The 19,051-nt window shown below is 65.9% G+C and overlaps 4 protein-coding genes across 4 annotated transcripts; 2 read left to right on the top strand and 2 right to left on the bottom strand.

Moving 5' to 3' along the window:
* Positions 1-1,220: 1,220 nt before the first annotated feature.
* Positions 1,221-2,340, bottom strand: EMIHUDRAFT_433656 (hypothetical protein). Its single transcript, XM_005790601.1, has one exon. It carries the CDS (start codon positions 2,302-2,304, stop codon positions 1,492-1,494), a length of 813 nt encoding a protein of 270 aa, XP_005790658.1. The 5' UTR covers positions 2,305-2,340; the 3' UTR covers positions 1,221-1,491.
* Positions 2,341-3,192: 852 nt separating this feature from the next.
* Positions 3,193-4,591, top strand: RAN-1 (RAN, ras superfamily GTPase; the record flags this gene model as incomplete). The annotated part of the gene is made up of 4 exons (XM_005790637.1): positions 3,193-3,277; positions 3,444-3,646; positions 3,856-4,039; positions 4,302-4,591. Coding segments are annotated over 4 exons (615 nt in total), but the record flags the coding sequence as incomplete, so codon positions are not given.
* A 2,285-nt stretch (positions 4,592-6,876) lies between these two features.
* On the top strand, positions 6,877-8,130 carry EMIHUDRAFT_420848 (hypothetical protein; the record flags this gene model as incomplete). The annotated part of the gene is made up of 5 exons (XM_005790602.1): positions 6,877-7,021; positions 7,101-7,358; positions 7,494-7,570; positions 7,623-7,700; positions 7,771-8,130. The coding sequence occupies 5 exons, from the start codon at positions 6,877-6,879 to the stop codon at positions 7,978-7,980; spliced, it is 768 nt and encodes a 255-aa protein (XP_005790659.1). The 3' UTR covers positions 7,981-8,130.
* A 1,127-nt stretch (positions 8,131-9,257) lies between these two features.
* EMIHUDRAFT_449049 (mitochondrial solute carrier protein) lies at positions 9,258-12,237 on the bottom strand (the record flags this gene model as incomplete). Its single annotated transcript, XM_005790603.1, has 6 exons — positions 9,258-9,645; positions 9,818-9,951; positions 10,114-10,143; positions 10,466-11,067; positions 11,308-11,730; positions 11,902-12,237. The coding sequence occupies 6 exons, from the start codon at positions 12,235-12,237 to the stop codon at positions 9,341-9,343; spliced, it is 1,830 nt and encodes a 609-aa protein (XP_005790660.1). The 3' UTR covers positions 9,258-9,340.
* Between the last annotated feature and the right edge of the window lie 6,814 nt (positions 12,238-19,051).

Genomic DNA, 19,051 nt, shown 5'->3' on the forward strand with positions numbered 1-19,051 from the left:
GGGGGGGGGGGGTTGGCTGCGTCGAACCCGCCCGCCGCCGGTGGGGTGGTGGCTTAGCGCCCCCAGACCTCAGGCGGCCCTCCCTCCCCCGGGGCTCTCAGGGCGGGCCCCGGCGGGACTCGGGAGTAGCATGGCGAGGAGCCCGGGCTGAGCGCCGCAGCCCCCCCGCATGCGCAGGAGAGCGGCGAGTCGAGCACGAACCAGTTCCGCATGTACAAGCCGGCGGCGGCGGCGGCGGCGGCGGCGGTGACTGGGGCGGCGCCGCCGCCGCCGCCGGCGCAAGGACTGCCAGCCGGCTGGGAGGTGGCCACCATCCTTGATTCGTGACGACCCTACCACACACACACACACCCGCCTGACTCCTTCGCACCTTCCTTCCGCCGCCTCGGCGCACCTCGGCCGAGCCGCCCGCCCTCCCTCAATCTACAGGGGGTTGCGGAGAGGCCAACATGCACCCCCCCCCCCCCACACCCCCCCTCCTTTCCTCAAACTCGCTCACAGGAGATGCAGCACGAAGGCCACGCCTACTTCCTGCACACCTCGTCCGGACACACGCAGTGGGAGAGGCCGTGAGGCGCAGCCAGGGCAGCGGGCGCCGACAGGCTCCGAGACGCACGCGCCACACGCGCGAGGAGCCACACAACACAACACCGCCATCCGTGGTGGCCAGTCCGGCTGGTGGCTCAGTGGGCGGCGGCTCGCGGAGGTGTGATGCTGCAGGGGCGCGCGAGATAGGTAGAGGAGGGCCTCTGTGACCTGAGACGAGCGGTGTACTCACACACACGCCGCCGACGCACGTGTGTGTGTGTGTGTGAGTGTGTACGTGTGTGCGTGCGTTTTTGAGAGGAGAGTGTGATATGTGTTTCAGTGTTGCATCATGCAACCATGCTTGCAACTTTTGCATTATTATTATAATTAATGATTGTTTTCGTTTATGAATCCATTATCCCGTGTCGTAAAAACATAAAACAAAAACGAAAATAAGGTTAAATCTTAAAAAGCCCGCGTACGCGACACACACAAGAGTGTGAAGAGAAAAGGTGCACCGCCACAGTACGCGACGAGAGCGCCGCTCTCAGGCCTCAGGCCTCAGGGCCTCACGGTCCACAGTCGTCAGGCATGTCGTCAGGCCATCGCAGCACGGCGCGCGCAGGCACGGGAGCCAGAGGACGCAGCGCGTGCCACTGCCAGCGGCGGCGCGCAGCCGCCCTGTTGGCAAGCAGCCGCAGGCCAGCTCAAAAAAAAGACAAAAAACGAATACGTGTAACGTGTAATAACGAGACGAATAACGATGATGATAACGTGTCCGTACATCGCTCCAGAGAATCGCTCCTAGCATCTGCGTCAGGCGATCTGCGGGAACAGGTCCTGTCTTGTGTACGTATCGTGGCCCCCTCTCTCGCTACGCCCCGCGGGGAACTATGTCCTGGGTGGGCCGCAAGGTCCGTCGGCCGCCTCTGTTCGCGGCGACGCGCGCTGTCCGCGCGGCGCCTAGCCATAGACGATCTTGTCGATGAGCGAGTAGAGCAGGACGCCGCCGATGCCGATGGCGCAGCCGAGCAGCTTGATGGGCGCGAGCGACTCGCCGAGCACGAGCGCGACACCGACGATGACGATGACACGCTTGGCGGTGTTTGCAACCGATTGGGTGACGGCGTTCGTCTTCTTGATGGTGAGGGTTGCGAGCTCGTTGTAGAGGTAGAAGTAGAGCCCCGAGGTGAAGAGGTTGGTCGAGATGACGCTGTTGGAGCGGAAGAGCGACACAAACTCGGACCACTTGTGCCCCTCGCGCGCGAGAAGCAGCGGCAGGCCGAAGAGGAAGGAGAGGATGGTTGTGAGGGCGAACTGGTTGCCCACCGACCCGATCCGGTCCTTGAGGCCGGGCGTCTCCATCAGCTTCTTGTTCTCGTTCGCTTTGAAGGCGGCGAAGAGATTGGCGGTGCACGCGGCGATGAGCGCCGACCACGCAAAGTCAAGCTCCTTGACAGAGGCGAGCACGACGCCGCCGATGACGGGGATGAGTGCGAGCCACTTGGCCGTCGAGATGGACTTGCCGTACACGGCCGTCGAGACGACGGCGGCGAAGGCGGGCTCCGCCGCCTTCACGATCTGCCCGAACGAGACGGCGCCGGCGGAGAGAGCAAAGACGCTGAAGCAGTGGGCGCCCATCGCGCAAAAGCCGACGGGGAGCATCTTGACGAGGTCGTCCTTGGTCACTGACGGCACCGACCGCGAGTCCGGCGCGGCCCACATGTACAGCGCGTACAGCACGCCCACGCCGAGCTGCAGCACGCCAATCGTCATCGGGAAGCCTGCCGCGCCGCCGGCCGCCTTGAGGCACTGCTTGTTTGCGATGTTGTAGTAGTAGTTGCCGAGGTACCAGAAGGCAAAGTAGCTCAGCAGCGGGACGTCGACCTTGCTCATCACGCCAGACGGCACACCGCCGCCACGGGTGGAGAGGCAGCGAGACGCAGGCGTGAGCCCAGACTCGGCCACGACGGCGGAAGACTTGGTGGTCGTGCCGCCGCGAAGACGCAGCGCCGGCGCGGACGCACCATGCGCAGTCGTGGCGAGGAGGGCGAGGGCGACGAACCGCATAGACATGCGTGAACTGACCTGCACCTGTGGACGAGCTGTGGCGGTGGCCGGCACGATTGGGCACTCTTCGGCGCGAAGTTCTTTTTTTGAGCTTAGCCTTCGATGTATGAAAACAACGCAAGGCGGACATGGCATATCGCTCTCGGGCTCACAGACATCCCTCACACCCGCGCACACCCGCCGCCCCCGCGCGCGCCCCACCCCGGCCGGGAGAAAGGGGAGTGACAGTTTGGGATTGCAAGCCCGAGTATGTTGAGTCCTGGCTCAACAACAGTTCTTTTTTTACTTTTTTCGTTGCTTCTAGTTGACCGCCATAAAAACAGTATGGCGGTGGTTGGCGCGAATTTCTTTTCTTACTTTTCGTTATTGCTCCCTTTGTCTGCCATCTGCGGCAGGAGCGTGGACGCGGCTGAGCACTCGGTGCGAGTGTACCGCCCACGATCAAGGCGCGGCACTGAAAGAGCCCGCAGAATGCTCGCAGCTGCTCGCCGTCGTCGCACAACAGCGAAGTCTCACACAGCCTTCAACCCACAGCAGCTTGCCCGCTGCGCCGCAGCCTCTAACCGCGCGCCCTCTCCCCGCCGCGACGCGCAGCTGGTGCTGGTTGGCGACGGCGGCGTTGGCAAAACCACCTTTGTCAAGCGCCACCAGACCGGCGAGTTTGAGAAGAAGTATGTCGGTGCGCCTCGCCCGCCGCGGGCCGCTCTCCCCTCTGGCTCTGGCGCCCGCAGAGCAGCAAGGAGGCGTCAGGGGGCGACGCCCTCCGCTCGCCGTGGCGTTGAGAGCTGCCCGCGCCCTCGCCCCTCGCCCGCGCGTGAACCCGCTCGCCGCCCTCCCTCCCGCAGCGACGCTCGGTGTGGAGGTGCACCCGCTCCGATTCCACACGAACCGCGGCGAGCTGGTCTTCAACGTGTGGGACACGGCGGGGCAGGAGAAGTTTGGCGGGTTGCGCGACGGGTACTACATCCAGGGCCAGTGCGCCATCATGATGTTTGACGTCACCTCGCGCATCACCTACAAGAATGTTCCCAACTGGCACCGGGACCTGGCGAGCTGCCGCCCCACCCAAGGGGAGAGCGGCGGGCGGCGGCGGCGGAGGGAGCGGAGGGAGGGGCGGCGGGGCGCTCTGCTCTGCACCGCCGGAACGGACGGGGACGCGCGTGCCCTCGGCGTCTCGCCGCGCCACCCCCAGCCCCCGGGACGCGATGCGGCGCGACGGCTCTCCGTATTGACGCCGACATGCGTGGCGCCGGTCAGGTGCGCGTGTGCGACAACATTCCGATCGTGCTTGTGGGCAACAAGGTGGACGTGAAGGAGCGCAAGGTGAAGGCGAAGCAGATCACCTTCCACCGCAAGAAGAACCTGCAGTACTACGACATATCCGCAAAGTCAAACTACAACTTCGAGAAGCCCTTCCTCTGGCTTGCGCGGAAGCTCTGCGGTGGGCACCCCTGCCCCCGCCACATCCTTCCCCCCGCCACACCCTCCCCCCGCGCCCCTCGCCAACCATCACCACCCGCCCGCCATCGCCCCTCGCCATCTCCCGCCATACCCGCCCGCCGCCGCCACCCGCCCGCCGCTGCCGCCGCCGCCTCGCCGCCCGCCCGCCACCTCCTCCCCCGCAACCTCCCCGCCGCCGCCCCCTCGCGCCCCTCGCCGCCGCCTCCGGAGCGACCCGCCCTGCCCGTGCTACCCGCCCGCAGGCGACCCGCAGCTCGTCTTTGTCGAGTCGCCAGCGCTCGCGCCGCCGGAGATCCAGATCGACCAGCAGGTCGCGCAGCAGTACCAGCAGGAGCTCGACGCCGCCGCCATGGCGCCGCTCCCCGACGAGGACGAGGACTTGTAGACGCGCCGCCGCCGCGGCCGCAGCGGCGCTGCGGACCGCACCACTGCACCACTTACCTGACGTGCCCGGGCACGACCGTACATGGGGGAGTCGGGGGGGAGGGGGGGGGTCTCTGGGCTCCGCAAAGCGCGCCGAAGCCCACGGAGGGTTGGTCAAGGTTGGTCGGCACGGGCGAGAGGTATAGTCTCAGGAGGGGTAGAGCGGGGGGCAGTGAGAGCGGGACGTGGTGTCTTTGTGCTGCTCCTCTTTCTTTTTTTACGTTGAGTTGCTCCGAGCTCCGTCCTCTTTTACTCACACCGCTCACCGGTACGTCCGAGCGCAGCCGGGACAAAACATGACAAAAGCCGTGCCGGGACCCCCGCGCACTCCACCGAACGCGCGACGCCGCTGCAGGGGGGCTGAGAAGGGGGGGGGGCGGGTGCGATCACCCCCCATGGGTGCCCTCTTTCTAGTCATTCTAGTGAATGAATTGACTCGTCCCAGTGGATGTGTCCGATTTCCGACGTCCCTGTCAAAATGTGCGTGACGTCCGATCCTTTGTAATCGTCTAGAGACGCTGGATACATGAGCACGGAGCCGGCCGCTCCCGGCCCCACGCTGCGCCCACGGCCCGCGCGGCCGGCGCAGCCGCCCGGGAGCTCAGGCGCTACCGCTCCGCTTGCGCATGGTAGCGGCCTACGGTCCGCATCCTGCCGTCCGGACAACCGAGCCCAACAATCGGCGCCGGACAACCGAGCCCAACACCCTCCGCCCAGCCCGGCCCAGGGGTCGCCGTCCGAGGCACCAGCCGCGACACCATCCGCCGGTGCCGCCGAGGCCGGTGCACTCAGCCCCAGCGGGCAGGCGCTTGCCGCCGCAGAGCTGGCGTCGCACCAGAGGCAGTGCGCAAGCGCGCAGCCTTTGCCTTTCGTGCAGGTGCAGAACCCTGGAGTGCAGCCGCAAATGTACCTGCCGCCCTCGTCTGGCCTCGCCGACCAGTGGGCCTTCTGCGCGTCGATGGCCATGCCTTCGCAAGCCTCCGGTTTCGGCTGGCCTGCCGCGCCTGCTCTCATGGACCCCGCTTGGGTGCAGAGCCCGCATGGCTGCTGCGCGCCCGCCTTCCACGGCTGGGGGATGGGGCAGGTGCAGCCCTCTTGCGGCTCCTACCTCCACACTGGCGCGCAGCAGCTCTACCCCTGCGGCGGCGAAGCGTGGTCGCCCTTTACGCAGCAGCACCAGGTGCAGCAGCAGATGCAGCAGCAGCAGATGCAGCAGCAGCAGCAGCACGCCGCCTTTCAACCCGGGTTCCCTGCGCCTGGCGCTTCGGCTGCCGCCATTGGCGCTGGCCAGGCCGCCTCCGCCGCCCGAGGGCAAGCCGGAGTCGGTGAGCGCGACCCTCAGGTCGAGGGCCTCGCCTCTCTCCTCGCCCATAGCCGGCGCGCTCCGCGCGGGTGTCCAGCTAGCGCGCTCCGCGCGTATGTCCAGCTAGCGCGCTCCGCGCGCACCATAATCTCAGTGCCTATGCTTATAGCCACTAAAAGCTCGTTTCTGCAGCTTGGATAACAAAAGGGTGTGGTCCCTTGTCGCAGTCACACACACACACTCACACACATAGCACATAGGTCATAGCCACACACACACACACACACACACACACACACACACACACACACACACACACACACACACACACACACACACACACACACACACACACACACACACACACACACACACACACACACACACACACATCGCACCGCACCGCGTGTCAGGGCGATTTGTTTTTATTTTGCCGCTGAATTTGAGAGGGACGCGGCCGAAACGACCAAGACGTGTCGTCCCGGGGCCGGCAGTCGATCTGCCTGTGGGTGCGGGTGGTCAGGGTTGATTTTACAAAGCAATAAGGCATGGAAAACGCGGGCCGCAATGCTCTCCTGGTCGAGATTCGCGCCCACCGAGTGCGCCAACTCCTTGCGCCCCGACAGCCTCCCGAGGCGGCGCAGCTTCCCTCGAGTCGAGTCGTCGGAGGTTACATCAAGAGCACGTGCTCCGCATGCCTTGTCGCCACGTGCTGGCGCAAGGCATCGGAGGACGAGCCGCAAACTGTCACGTGTGGCGCCTGTGTGAAGCTCGGCCCGCTGGATATGGAGTGCGGCATCTGTGGCTCTCTGAGTGCACGCCTCCACGTGCCCGCTTGCCACAACGACTTCTGCATGGGATGCCTCGGCAAGTGGATATGCGTGCAGATCGAAGACGGCATCGCGCACCCGAGCTGCCCGATGCCCGGCTGCGGCGAAGCGCTTTCGGAGCCCGTCATCAAGCACCTTGGAAAGCGCGGCCTCCTCAGCGACGGGCACCAGAGGCGGCTCCAGGAGCTCCGCAACGCTGGAAAGCGGGACGTGTTGCGGCACGTGCTCAGCGGGGAGGACCCGGCCCTCACGGAGTGGGCGATGACGTCCACACAGGCGTGCCCACACTGCTTCGCGCTCGTGCAAAAGTCGACTGGCTGCAACCACATCACGTGCTCGTGCAAGGGCGGGCGGCTCTTAGAGGGATCTCTCTTGCTCTCTGTATGCAAGACACACACGCGCTCTCGTGTTATGGCCCGCCACTGCACCAGGCCTCGCATCGCGAACGTATGTCGCTCGCCACAGCCCCGCGACCCCATTGCCAGGCGAGTTCTGCTACATCTGCGGCGTCGCGTACCCGCTGCCTCGCGGCCACCCCAACCACGACCGCGCCGAGGGGCCGACCCTCAACCCGCAGGGCGTGCCGGTACCCGACCGCCTGCTCCTCGGCGAAGGCGGCGCGGAGGCGAGCGCCGTGGGCATCGTGACCTTCTCCACGACCGACCCGCTGCCGCGCACCACAGAGGAGGCACGCGCACGCCTCTCGGAGCTGCAGACGCTGCGCTGCCCGCGCTGCGACCGCGGTGAGGGTGTAGCAATAATGGCGCAGCATCCATTGTGCGTGTCCCGTGTCGCCCCTAGCCAGCTAGGGCCTTTGGTGCGTGTTGCCCTAGCTAGCCCCCCTCCGTCTGCCTCACGCTGCAACCCCGCCCCGCTAGGCGTCCACATGGAGCGCTCCTTCGACGCGTGCTTCGCTCTGCGCTGCCCCAGCTGCCCGGCAGCGACCATAACGCAGGTGGGTCTCTTGTATCTCTCTCCTCGAAGCGAAGGTCTCGTCGAGCGTGTAGGCCCACTTTTGCGCGTGGTGCCTCCGCCCTGCGGCGCCAGGCGAGGATCTGCACAGCCACGTCCTCGACTGCACGGAGGCGCCCCCCGGCATCTCGGCTACATAGCGGCCGACACCTCGGCCAGATCTCGACTCGACTCTGCACACAGGCGCCCGCCGATATGCGCGGCAGCGCTCTCTACCTGCACGACTCGAACGGCGGCCCGCATGTTCCTCCCCACCCGCACACGAAGTTTATGGCACACTGGCGGAGCGCGAATCGCCGCCGCGCGATGCGTCTCATCGGGAGCCTGCCGGAGGATGGTTCCATCGACAAGCCGCTGCTGGTGCGCGAGCTGGACTCGCACCTCTGCGACTAGCACTCTCGGGTGTGCTCCCTACCTACCTACCTGCCTGGAAACTTGCTTGGCTGGCTCAAGCCAGAGTAATGAAACCCAAGGGGTAGTCTGTCAGTCTGCAGTCAGACACCTTCTCAATGCGTTAGACCGTACTAGAATATTTGTCAGCGAGGTTGGCGAGCAGAAAGGCTACTTGTGCGCAATGTCCCCTAACCGGCCGACGACGTTCGCAATACACTATCCCCCCCGATCGCCCCGATCCAACGACGTCCCGGGGCATTCAGCGTCGGTGTGGGGGCGGCGCCGCGCAGCCCGCAAGAACGCTGCAGCGCAACTTGTCGCGTCTGTTCGTAGGGCCGCGTCATGATTCAGACCGAGGCCCCGGACGACACTGCCCGCCGCACCGCCATCAAGCCGGTCACGCTGGTCGTCTCGATTATCGGCGTGCCGCCGTCCCCAGCCCGGCCGCATGGCCCCGGCCCTGCGGCGTGGCTGTCACGTCCGTACCCTTGAGTGGCACTGCCACCCTCACCGGTTGTCATTCACTCCGCTTCCTCTCGCTCGCGCCAGCTCGCCCCATTGCCACTCTCCTCGGACTCGCCTTGCGCATCGTGCCCCAAGCTCAGCAAGCCGTTTGCTGGCGACCCTGCAGGTGCCCTGGCACTCGTCGGCTCGCTCAGCACGGGCGCTGCCACCCGCGAGGCATCGCTCGATTTGGACTTGGGGGCTGTCGAGAAGGAATTGCCATTCACAGAGATGCACAGAATGGTCAAGAATGAATTGGAAGCGACGGAAGCGCTCTACAAAGTTGCGGAGGACAATGACAAAAATGGCCTTGCATCCGCTCCCCAAAACTTCACCGAAGAGCAATCTAAGGAGGTGGGCAAAATAGTGAAAGAGGAGGACCGGGAAATCCAGAATATCCAGAATATCCCAGGCGGAGCCTCCGCCTTAGGGCTGGGATAGATGGGTCTGCTCGAGGAGCAGCTGTGCGAGCAGCATCCAGTCCGTGCGATCTCGTTCTCTGCGTTGTACACATGATACGACGATTGCGGCAGGTTCTGGAGCGGTCGAGCTGGAGAGACAGAGAGGGGAGGACGCTGCTAATAGCTACGGCTTTGAACCATAGCAGCTATGTTGTATGTAGCTGGGCACTTCCGTAACGCGTAACTCGTAGCTGGTGCTGCTACTTTACAGGATGAACGACGATGTTTGTGTTCCCCCCCCCCCGCGGCCCCGCGCGTACGAGAAGTAGGCGAAATATCAAATAAAAGATACACGCGGACAACGCGCAAAAAGTTTGGACGAGGAGGTGTGGGTTGATACATACACCGCAAGCGAGCGCAGCCCGCACGGCAACGGGTGCCGAAAGAAACACTGGCTACCTCGCCAGCCGCTTCTTTGCATAGTCGTTGACGGAGAAGCCGATCGCCGACTGCAGCGGCCCCTTGAGCAGCGCGAGCGAGAGGCCCTTGAAGAGCCCGTTCGCGACGCCCTCCGCCGCGTAGATGGAGCGCAGCGCGTGCGCCACGCCGTGGTACCCGCCGCCGCCCACCCCGACCTGCATCCGCCGCCGCACCACCGTGAGCGGATAGGTGACGGTCTGGGCGATCGCGCCGGCGGCGCCGCCCGCGAGCAGCCGCTGCGTCCCCGTCAGCGGCGGCAGTGGGTCGTCTGCAGTGCCGCCTGCGGAGGCGCGCAGTCGGGCACGGGCTTGCAAGCCGGTGTGGGGGAGGGACAAGGCGTGGGCCTCTGAGGTGTAGTGGGCCGAGGAGGAGGAGGGTACGGCCGAGCCTCGAGGCGCAAAACTCGGCTATCTCTCGGCTGTCTCTCGGCTGTCTCTCGGCTGTCTCTCGGCCTGCTCTGGTGCGGGAGGAGTCCCTCAGGTGGGCCTTGAGCGTCTCAAAGGCGGAGAAAGAGAGCCCCGAGTACGGCACGATCCCGAGGATGGTTGGGCGGAGGCCGGCGTACAGCCCGCGCGGGCCCTCGCTCCTGCGCCACGAGCACACCAGCGTCAGGGCGAGGAGTGCGGCCTCGTGCCGTGTAGTCGGAGCCTCGCGTGAGTACAAGGGCCACGAAGGCAAGCCGAGTGCAGCCGAGTCCGAGTCCTCGCGAGCGCGTGTGAGTACACGGGTGGGTACTAGGGGTGGGCTCCTCCAGAGGTGGCGTACGCCGCTCATGTACCTGGCGGCGGAGTGGGCGGGAGATGGCGGCGGTGAGGCTAGGCGGAGGGCGGTGGTGAGGGCGAGGGCAGAGGCGAGGGCGAGGTGGAGAGCGGCGGTGACGGCAAGGCAGACGGCGGTGGCGAGGGCGAGGTGGAGGGAGGGCAACGTTGAGGGCGGTGGTGAGCGCGAGAAGTTGGCGGGCTGGTGTGTGCGGGCGGCGCAGATCTGTGGCGGCGCCGGCGTGAGGCGGCGCTGTCGACCTTCCGCGTATGCGTCCTTCGACTGTCCGTGTGCGATCTGCGCCCCGGGGTTGCGCTGTTGTGAGGCGGGCGCTGGCGCACCCGTGGTGGTGCGAGCGAGAGTCGGCGGCAAGGCGGGCGCGCATCACGTCGAGCGGGTAGGTGAGGAAGGTGGCGGTGGCCCCCGCCGCCGAGCCCGCCACCAGCCGCGACCAGACCGACCCTCCGCTCGCGGCGCCAGACGTGACGCCCGACGCCTTGAGAACGGCGTCCTCGTACATGGCGTACGAAGCAAACACTATGGAGGCGTAGGGCACGTCCCGCGCGACCGCAGCGGAGTTCCCTCGCCAGAGCGCCAGCACTCCGGACTGGAGCACAATGCTGCTCGCCGTCGAGAAGCCGCGCCGCAGAGTAAAGGCATGGCGCGGGTCCGTGTTGACTTGGTAGATAATCTTAATGCGGTCGATTGGAGCGGTGAGCAGCTTCGACACGCCGCCAGAGATGGCTCCCGCGGCCAGCAGCGTCGACGTCTTTGACGGCCCTTCGTCGGGCATCAGCACTGGACCGTGATGGCTGGCGTCAACCCGGTCAGAGACGCGGTGGATAAGCTTCTCGGTCGAGACGCGTCGCAACTTCTCGCGTCTCTCCTGCTCCACCATCGCGGGGAGCATGGCGTGACCTCCTCGCCGCCAATACACAGCTGCCTAGGCTCTGTGCGATGTGAGCGGTTTCCGACGTTGGTAAAAAAGAAAAACGCTTCACCCGCTGTCAGTCAACCCGGGCTAGGAGCCGTCCGAGTCCGAGTTGTACGCACCCAATAGGTTGAGCCCGCCCGACGGGGGCGCTGGCTGCACCAGGCCCGAAAAGTTGTAGTCGGGTGCCGCCTCCGTCGGCGGCAACGGCGGGGGAGGGCGCGCCGCCGCGGGCCTGGAGCGAGAGGCGACGAACTCGAGCGCCGCGGCCTTGCGCTGCAGCAGCTCCTGCGCTCGAGCCACGGCGCGCGCGGTGCCGGAGAGGGTCGCGACGCCGCCCTGCAGCAGCACCTGCGCGCCCGAGTCGGCCTGCAGCTGGGAGACGCCGGCGCGGCGCTTCGCCGTGAGGGACGCCGTGAGGGCGGGCGAGAGGGGCACGGTCGCCGAGACGGCGGTCGCGGCAGTCGGCCTCTCCCAGCTCGAGGTTTGCGTCGGCGAGTGGAAGTAGTACGCGTACCCCTCGGGAGATGTGCCCTCCACCCACCCCTCTGGCAGCGGCGGTGGCGCGGCCTCGTCGTGCGCCGCTGGGTCGGGGCCGTCAGCGTAGTAGCCGACCCCTTGCTCGCCCGCCTTGAAGACGTAGCCAGGCCGTGCGCCCGCAAACGTTGCCGCCGCCTCGAACCGCGGAGCGCCGAAAGGCGGAAGGCGGAAGGCGGCGGCGCCGTTTGCGCTCCCTGCGCCGCTCGTCGCCGCCGCCGCGGCGGCGGCCTCCCTCGCGAAGCGCGCGGTCGCCGCCGCGAGCCGATCCGAGTGAATCCGTGCATACGTGCGCGCGGCGTCGTCGACGTGGACAGAGATCACGCCGAGGTCGAGGAGCTCCTCCGGAACGAGGTGGTGCTTCCCGAGGTCGCCCGGCCAGCCAGTCACTGTCGAGCGGCCCGGCGGCTCCTTGAAGACCTGGCCTCCGGTCCGAAGCTTCTCCGACAGGAAGCGGAGCGCACCGCGCCGCCACACTGTGTGCAGACGGTGCTGCTCCCGCTGGCCGTAGCCTTCGCCGCCGCCCTCGACGAGGTCGGCGCGGTCGTGATCGTTGCCGTAAAGGAGCTTCCGCTTCTTGGAGAAGACGTGCGCCGAGTCCGAGCCCTGGCGCTTGTCCCATGGGCCGGGCTCGAAGAGGCTCATGAAAGCGACTCTGAAAGCACCTCGGCGTGCGCGATCGCGCTTACTTCCTCCACACCCCAGTCAGTGCCCAAATCCACACTTTTCAATGTACTTTTAGCTTACTGGGAGAAAAGGGAGAGGGGGTTGTGTTCTCTAGGCCCCTAAGGGCCCTACGCGCGGCGTGAGAGCTCGGAAGCGAGCTTTGCAGGGCGATCGCGAGGATGGCGCGGTCGGTTCACCCCCTTCACCGAAGCGATGGAGATGCGTTCCGCGTGGTGTGACACAAATGAGAGGCGGGAGTGGGGAGGGTACGCGCGTCTGAACCACAGCGTGTCCCGGTCCATAGTTTCTCTTCTTATCCGTTACCATGTAGAGCAAGGCCGAGGGCGGGCCCTTTCGGGCTCGGGCCGCCCTCTCGCCCGCACCTCTGGCTCTGCGGGGCTTGCACGTGGCAGCGGCGGCTCAAGATCCCAGCGATCTCGAGTTCTTCACGCTATCCACTGCGCCGCGGCTTCGCCGCGCCCATCCAAGCCCAGGGCTTGGTTTGCTGATACCCGCATCTCGCTCTGCGCATCTCTGAGGCTACCCGCGCGCTGACTGCTACGCGCGCGGCGAGAGGCGCACCCCATCGGGGACAGGATTGAGGCCCCTGTACAAGCTCGGCAACGCCGCCGTCGTTGCCCTCCCGAGCCCTCAACACGATGCCGCACATTGCGCAAGCCGTTCTGCGCACATGCGGCTCCGGCTCAGTCAGGTCAGGAGGGCCCAGCCACTCGAGGGTCCTGTGTAAACGGGCATCCCCGAGTGTCTTCAAACCAAAAAGGGTGTGAATAGAGCTGTCTTGATGGTGCTGAGGACGAAGACACCTCAAACTTTGTTGAAGCCGAGAGTTATAGTTTTCATTAGCTCTGGCGAGGTACTTCCAGCCTGCTGTGGGAACAGCTGGACGCAGTCTCGCCGAGGCTCGCCCCAGCAGGCGTGACCTGCCTCAGCAGTGCCAGGTCGGCCAGACTCAGCGCTCGATTGAGCCTCCGAGGCCCGGCATCTGGCCAGTGGGTGCACTGGACAGACTCGTGGAGGTGGTGGCAAAAAGTCCGACGCGACGCGTCCACCCGACTGCGCGGCTTGACGGCTGTCGTGCTGCGGGCACGACAGCCGTCAAGCTCTTGCCGCCGTACCGGTCGGCTGGAGACGCGCGCGCGCGACTCCCAGGGCAGTCTTTGGCATGGCCTCGCCTGCCTGCGCACCCGTGCGTGGCATGTCGCGCGCAAACATGGTCCTGCGCGTTGGCGCTGCCCACCATTGCGCCATTGCGCGCATGTGGACACGACCGTCGGTGACCACAGCAGCGTGTGCGTCTTGTGCTGTCCATGTCTTTTAGCTGTAAAACTCGCCCGGCGAATACCGACAGCGAGAGAGGGATCGCACGCGCGCGGCGCGCCAGCAGCAGCCCCGGGGGGCGCGCGCGCTCTCTCTGCCTCTGCGCAGAGCTCTGGGCAAGTGCGTGTGTGGCGCGCAGAGCGCGCGTCCGTTGCACGGTCCGACTAGGGCACCAATCGGCGCCGAACGCGCGCGCCAGAGCGGGCTGGGGTCGCTCGGTACATGCCCTGGCGCGCGCCAGGACGGCTGCCGAGGGCCTGCGGCAGGGGGCGAGGGTGAGCTTCAAGGACCAGAAAGGACCTCACCGCCTGGGGGGATCTGCTCTGGGGTGACAGGGGATGGTTGGGTATGCGTGGCTACGTGTGCTATTGTGTGCTACTGGAGATCTGGGACCCTTCTCGGGCCCTCTCGAGCTCTGGCGCAGCGCCGCGCTGCAGGCTGTGCGAGTGGTGTGACGGCGCGCCTCTCGGTGGTTGGGCGTAGGTCGTGCCGTTGGAGGCCCGGAGCCGCGGCGGCGAGTCGCGCATATTCGTCGCCGGCGCGCGCGCCGGCTGTGAACAAACGTAGTCGAGAGGGGGACGCACGCACGCGCCCCTTGAACGAGGCTCGGCCGTCCCACAGACTTGACGAGGCGAGACTCGCCTCTCGGGTTGACTCGGCCAGACAAAAACCCCGAGAGGCGTGGGAGTACCTCGCCAGCATTAGCTGTGAATGGTTTATGCGCCCGCCGCAGACCGCCCTATTCCACTGGGACGCGCCACGGGCCACGAGAGCCCTGGTAGAGCCCAGCTGGCATGTTCTATCGCCCGGGTGTCGGGCTGTCTGCATACAGACGTCTCGTCGCCGTGGCCGACGCGTGGTCCGACGTGTGGAGGAGTTTGACCTCAGCCAGGCCGTCGGTGTCGGCGGGCTGACGGCGGCCGCCGGAATCGCGATTCGCTCTGCCAGCTGCCAGCAGCCTCGCGTCGCCGCTCTCGTTGGCGCAGCAGCAGCGATTGGCCTTTGCGCCGTCGCTCGACGGCGTCACCGCCCATCCGACCTGCGCAGCTCCTGCAGCTCCTACAGCTCCTGCTGTCAGTTTTCCGCTCTCACGCAACTCACTCGCCGCGCGCGGATTGTGCGCCGCGCCAAGAAGGACACATGCTCATGCAAACAGTGCGAGAACTTGGTTGCGCCGCTTAGTGGCGGCGCTGCTTTAGAGGAAGCGGCAGCGTGGGAAGCAAAGCAGATGGAGGCGGCGCGGCATGCCAAGGAGCCGCTGCTGGCGGAGGTTGAGCGGCTAAGTGCAGCAAGGGCCAAGGGCAAGAAGGGCAAGAAGAAGAAGAAGAATGTGGGCGTGGGCGATGCGGGCGCCGCTAGGCTCAACGAGGAGGTGCTGTGCAGTTAGAGAGCTCGTAGTGAGCTCGATTTTGTGATGATAATTTGATGAGAAATATCTCAATTTTGAGCAAAAAACGGCCAAAAAATCGGCGCCTGCGGCGGGCCAGCCTCCGGCGGCGCCTGCGGCGGGCCACTGGGGCTGCCGCCCCAGACCCCGTTTACACATGAGCTATGCCCCACGACCTGAGCCGGAGCCTGCCGCAGGGAGGAGTTTTCACTCTTCCGTCTGAGTTTCTCCTTCCTGCAGGGCGAGAGACATCAGCCTCTCTACTTCCAGGGGAACATCTATGCCACACGCTATCCCTGGGACGGTCCACAACCCACACTCTCGCTGCAGTCGATCCAGCCCTCGCACTCCCCACTGGAGATCTAGCCGAGGCCCCCAGGCTGGGACAGGATTGGAGCCCCTGTGCTGCGTCTGTGGTGATATGTGGGGGACACTTTCTCCTCCCTATTCATGTGAGTCACTCGACTGCGTCGAGGGGGGGGACGTCTGAACCACAGCGTGTCCCGGTCCATAGTTTCTCTTCTTATCCGTTACCATGTAGAGCAAGGCCGAGGGCGGGCCCTTTCGGGCTCGGGCCGCCCTCTCGCCCGCACCTCTGCGGGGCTTGCACGACGGCGGTGCGGTCAACGCCCGAGCGTTGAGCCTTGCGCGCAAGGCGGTTGATTTTTGTTTGTTTGCAAGGCGGGCGCGCTCTTCGGTGTTGCCGAAGGCGAACTTGTCTCCAACGGAGCCGGGGTTGCCTCCGGTGGCGGTGCGGCCGACCCCAAACGGGCAAGCCACCCCGGAGGGGGGTCCAAAGTTTGGGCTCAGGACATTGCTAGTCGGCTCCGCGACGCAGGACGGCGAGCCGCTGGGGCTTTTTCCTTCCCAGCAGCTCGTGGTGGCAGTAAACTGAAAAAGAATTCTTGCCCACCTTCATACCACCCAAGACAGCTTGGAGAGCTCCCGGTGACGCAACATTTCGTAACGATCGTCGCTATTGGCCATCTGCCTCCTGCAGCCTCTGTTGGGGCGGAATGCGCGGGGTTTTCGGCGCGATGCCTCCGGCTAGTACACGGTACTGCTCTGCCGCAAACTCTCCTGCGCTCGCGTGACGTGTGGGGCGCACGCACTGCGCTCGAAAGTTGCGATTTGGCAATAGGCGCTCGAGCCGGCGCGCAGTGGAGGGGGCGCCGCGCAGGGGGATCGGGGGGGGGTGCGAGAGGGGGCGTGGGTCGGGCGCGCACCGGCCGGCTCCGGGAGCGGCCGTCACGTCGAAGAGGGGACCTGGTGCTGCTCGAATGACGACGCATGCCGCTCTGCTGCGCCGCCGATAGCCCCTCTTCCGAGCCGGCGCGTGGCGGCGAGCCGCGGCCAGTATCGCTGGTGCGGTGGAGGCGGCAGCTTGCATCGGCCGGCAGCGGGTGCGGCCATCACGTCGATGAGGGGGGGTTGTCGGCGACTCGTGTGGCTCGAGGCCTACGCTGCGCCGCCCAAGCCCTACTGCCGATCCAGCGCCTGGCGTTTGGGGCGAGCCGCGGTCGTCGTCGCTGATGGTATATGGCGGCGGCGGCGGCGGCTCGCCCTTCCCTCCGGCCGCAATTCCGATCCCGCCGCGCTCGCGGGAGGTGGCGCGCCCACCGCAACACGGCCGTGGCTGCGCATACGTGGCTGGGTCCACAGCGATTGTAGGAAATTTGGGGGACCACTTGACGGTCGCGGCCTTCCGACTCGCGCCTCCGCCTCACTGGCACTATTGTAGCCCTGGCCGGTGCGCGTGCTCAGTTGAAGTTCCGGAGTAAAAATTCGAACGCGTTCTCTCACGGTGACCAAAAAAGTCCACCTCAGAGGCACCTCTGGAGGCAGGCCGCCGCACGCCGGCGACACAGCTCCAGCTGTCGAACTGACCCGCAGCTCCTCTCAGAGCGGGAACTGTGACGAAAGTTGACTGAGGCGGTTGTCAGGAACCATCATACGGATCACATGGTGGCTCTCTCATGACGGGAGACCGCCCGACCACTCCTGGGTGGCACTGCCACCGGTGTCGCTCGACGTCCTGTCGACAGCGTGCCGACAGCGACACAGACCATGTGGGACGCGTCGAGTATCGACCTCTACTGCTTACCCAGTCTTCGAGTGTATCCTGCCTGTGGTCCCACACCCACTGGTGTCCATCTCAGAGACCGCAGGAGGTCATGAGGGTCGATGGGAGTGCCAACCCCACAATGCCTAAAGACCCAGCCCAGTACACCTTACGCCCTTTCTCCTCAACGGCTATCCGTGCTTGCTGTGCCCCTGCGTGGTGTGTTTCAAGTTCTTACAACCCAAGGTGATAGAGGGCAAAAAGATCGATTGCGCTCTTGCCGATCCGCACCTACCTAGGCTCTTGGGTGGCGCGCCCCAGCTCTTCACAACGAACCTGGTTGTCGGACGAGGTGCTCTCACCTGCTCACACAACCCTGCTCCCTCTTCCGGCTGTCGTGGCACCAGCCGTGCACTTCTGCAAAATCAAAACACACACCGTGCAATGCGCAAAGTACTCTTCCAGCCGGACTACTTCATGAGCCCGCAGTTCGCGGGCCTCGCCGTGGCGCTTCGCACCGGGAGGTGCGTCTCGGCCTCAACCACTCCTCCACCTCTGTCTCCCACCCGTCGCCGCGACCTCCGGCAGGTACGCTCGCCGCGGCATCGAGCTGGACATCCTCCCTCTGGGCGGCGCCGGCGAGCGTGCCGAGGAGGTCTCAATCGTGGCGCGTGCCAAGGCTGACTCTCCCCTGCTCGTCGGCTCGACCGAGCAGTACATCCTGACCCAGGCCCTCCGCGACGGCACGCCCGGCGAGAGCGGGGTCCGCGCGGTCGCCGCCATGTTCGGCCGCTCGCCGCTAGCCCTGGCGGCGCTGCCCGGCCGCGAGCTGACAGGGCTCACGCAGGCCGCAGCCGAAGAGCTGCGCGTCGGCGTGCACGAGGACACGGTGGGCCTGGTCTCGCGGCTGCTGCCCTCCGCGGTGGTCGTGCCGGTCGGGCGGGACGACAAGATGGAGCTCCTCCGCAGCGGTCAGATCGACGCGGCACAGGCGCGGCGTGTCTTCAGTCGAGACGGAGCCGGGCGCGCGTATCTCGCGCCAATCTCGCGCATGCGCCTCGCAGGTGTACGACGTGACCGAGACGCTGAAGATGGAGGCGGACCTGGGGGCCGCGCCCGCCCTCCTCCCACTCGAGGGCCTCGGAGGCGCGCGGCTCGGTTACGCGCAAGTCCTCTTTGCGGCGCACGCGCAGCTGCGTGAGCAGGACCAAGTCGCAACGCTGCAGGCGGTCCTCGCCCCCTCCCCCTCCCCCTCCCCCTCCCCCTCCCCGACGCGTCCCACCCGCCTCCAACGCCAGGACTTCCTCGCTGCAACCTTCGACGGGTGGGCGGCCGCGAAGAGCGACCCGCGCGCCGCCGCCGATGCGGTGATGGCCTTGATGGCAAACCAGCCCGCGCCTTCGGACCACTGGGACCACTCCCTCCCCTTCCACCAAGCGTCGGTGCGGCCGCTCGGACGGGGCAGCCGCCGAGGGTGCTCGCTCGACCCTGCCCCAAAGACGCGCCTCCTCCTCCTCCCTCCAAGGTCGAGCGCTGCTGGGACTATGTCCGGCGGGCGCGATGCGCCGGCAAGCTGGGCGCGATCGACGGGCGGCGCTGGGCCGAGGCGACGGAGTGGCTCGGCGGCAGCGGCGGCGTGCAGTCGCTGGATCCCGCCGTGTGGACGTCGGACCCGCTGCTAGGGGACGGAGACTCGCTGGCCGCCTCCATCCTCGACAAGGCGCGAGGAGGGGGGGGGGGGGGGGCCTTTCTTTTTTCTTCTCCATTTTTCCTTCCCTCTTCCCTCTTCCCTTTCCTTTCTTTCCTCTTGTTTCCCCCGCTCCTTTCTCCCTTTGTTTTTTTCACTTGCCTTCCCCTTCTTCCCCCCTCCGTTCTCTCTTTTTTTTTTCTCTCCCTTCTTTTTTTTCCTCCTCTTTCCCCCCGCTTTTTTTTTGCTCCTTTTTTTTTTTTCTCTTCTTCCTTTTCCTTTCTCTCCGTCCAATGCACCGGTTAGCAGTTTTTTTTTC

Source organism: Emiliania huxleyi (assembly GCF_000372725.1).
Source record: "Emiliania huxleyi CCMP1516 chromosome Unknown EMIHUscaffold_12, whole genome shotgun sequence".
Taxonomy (NCBI): Eukaryota; Haptophyta; order Isochrysidales; family Noelaerhabdaceae; genus Emiliania; species Emiliania huxleyi.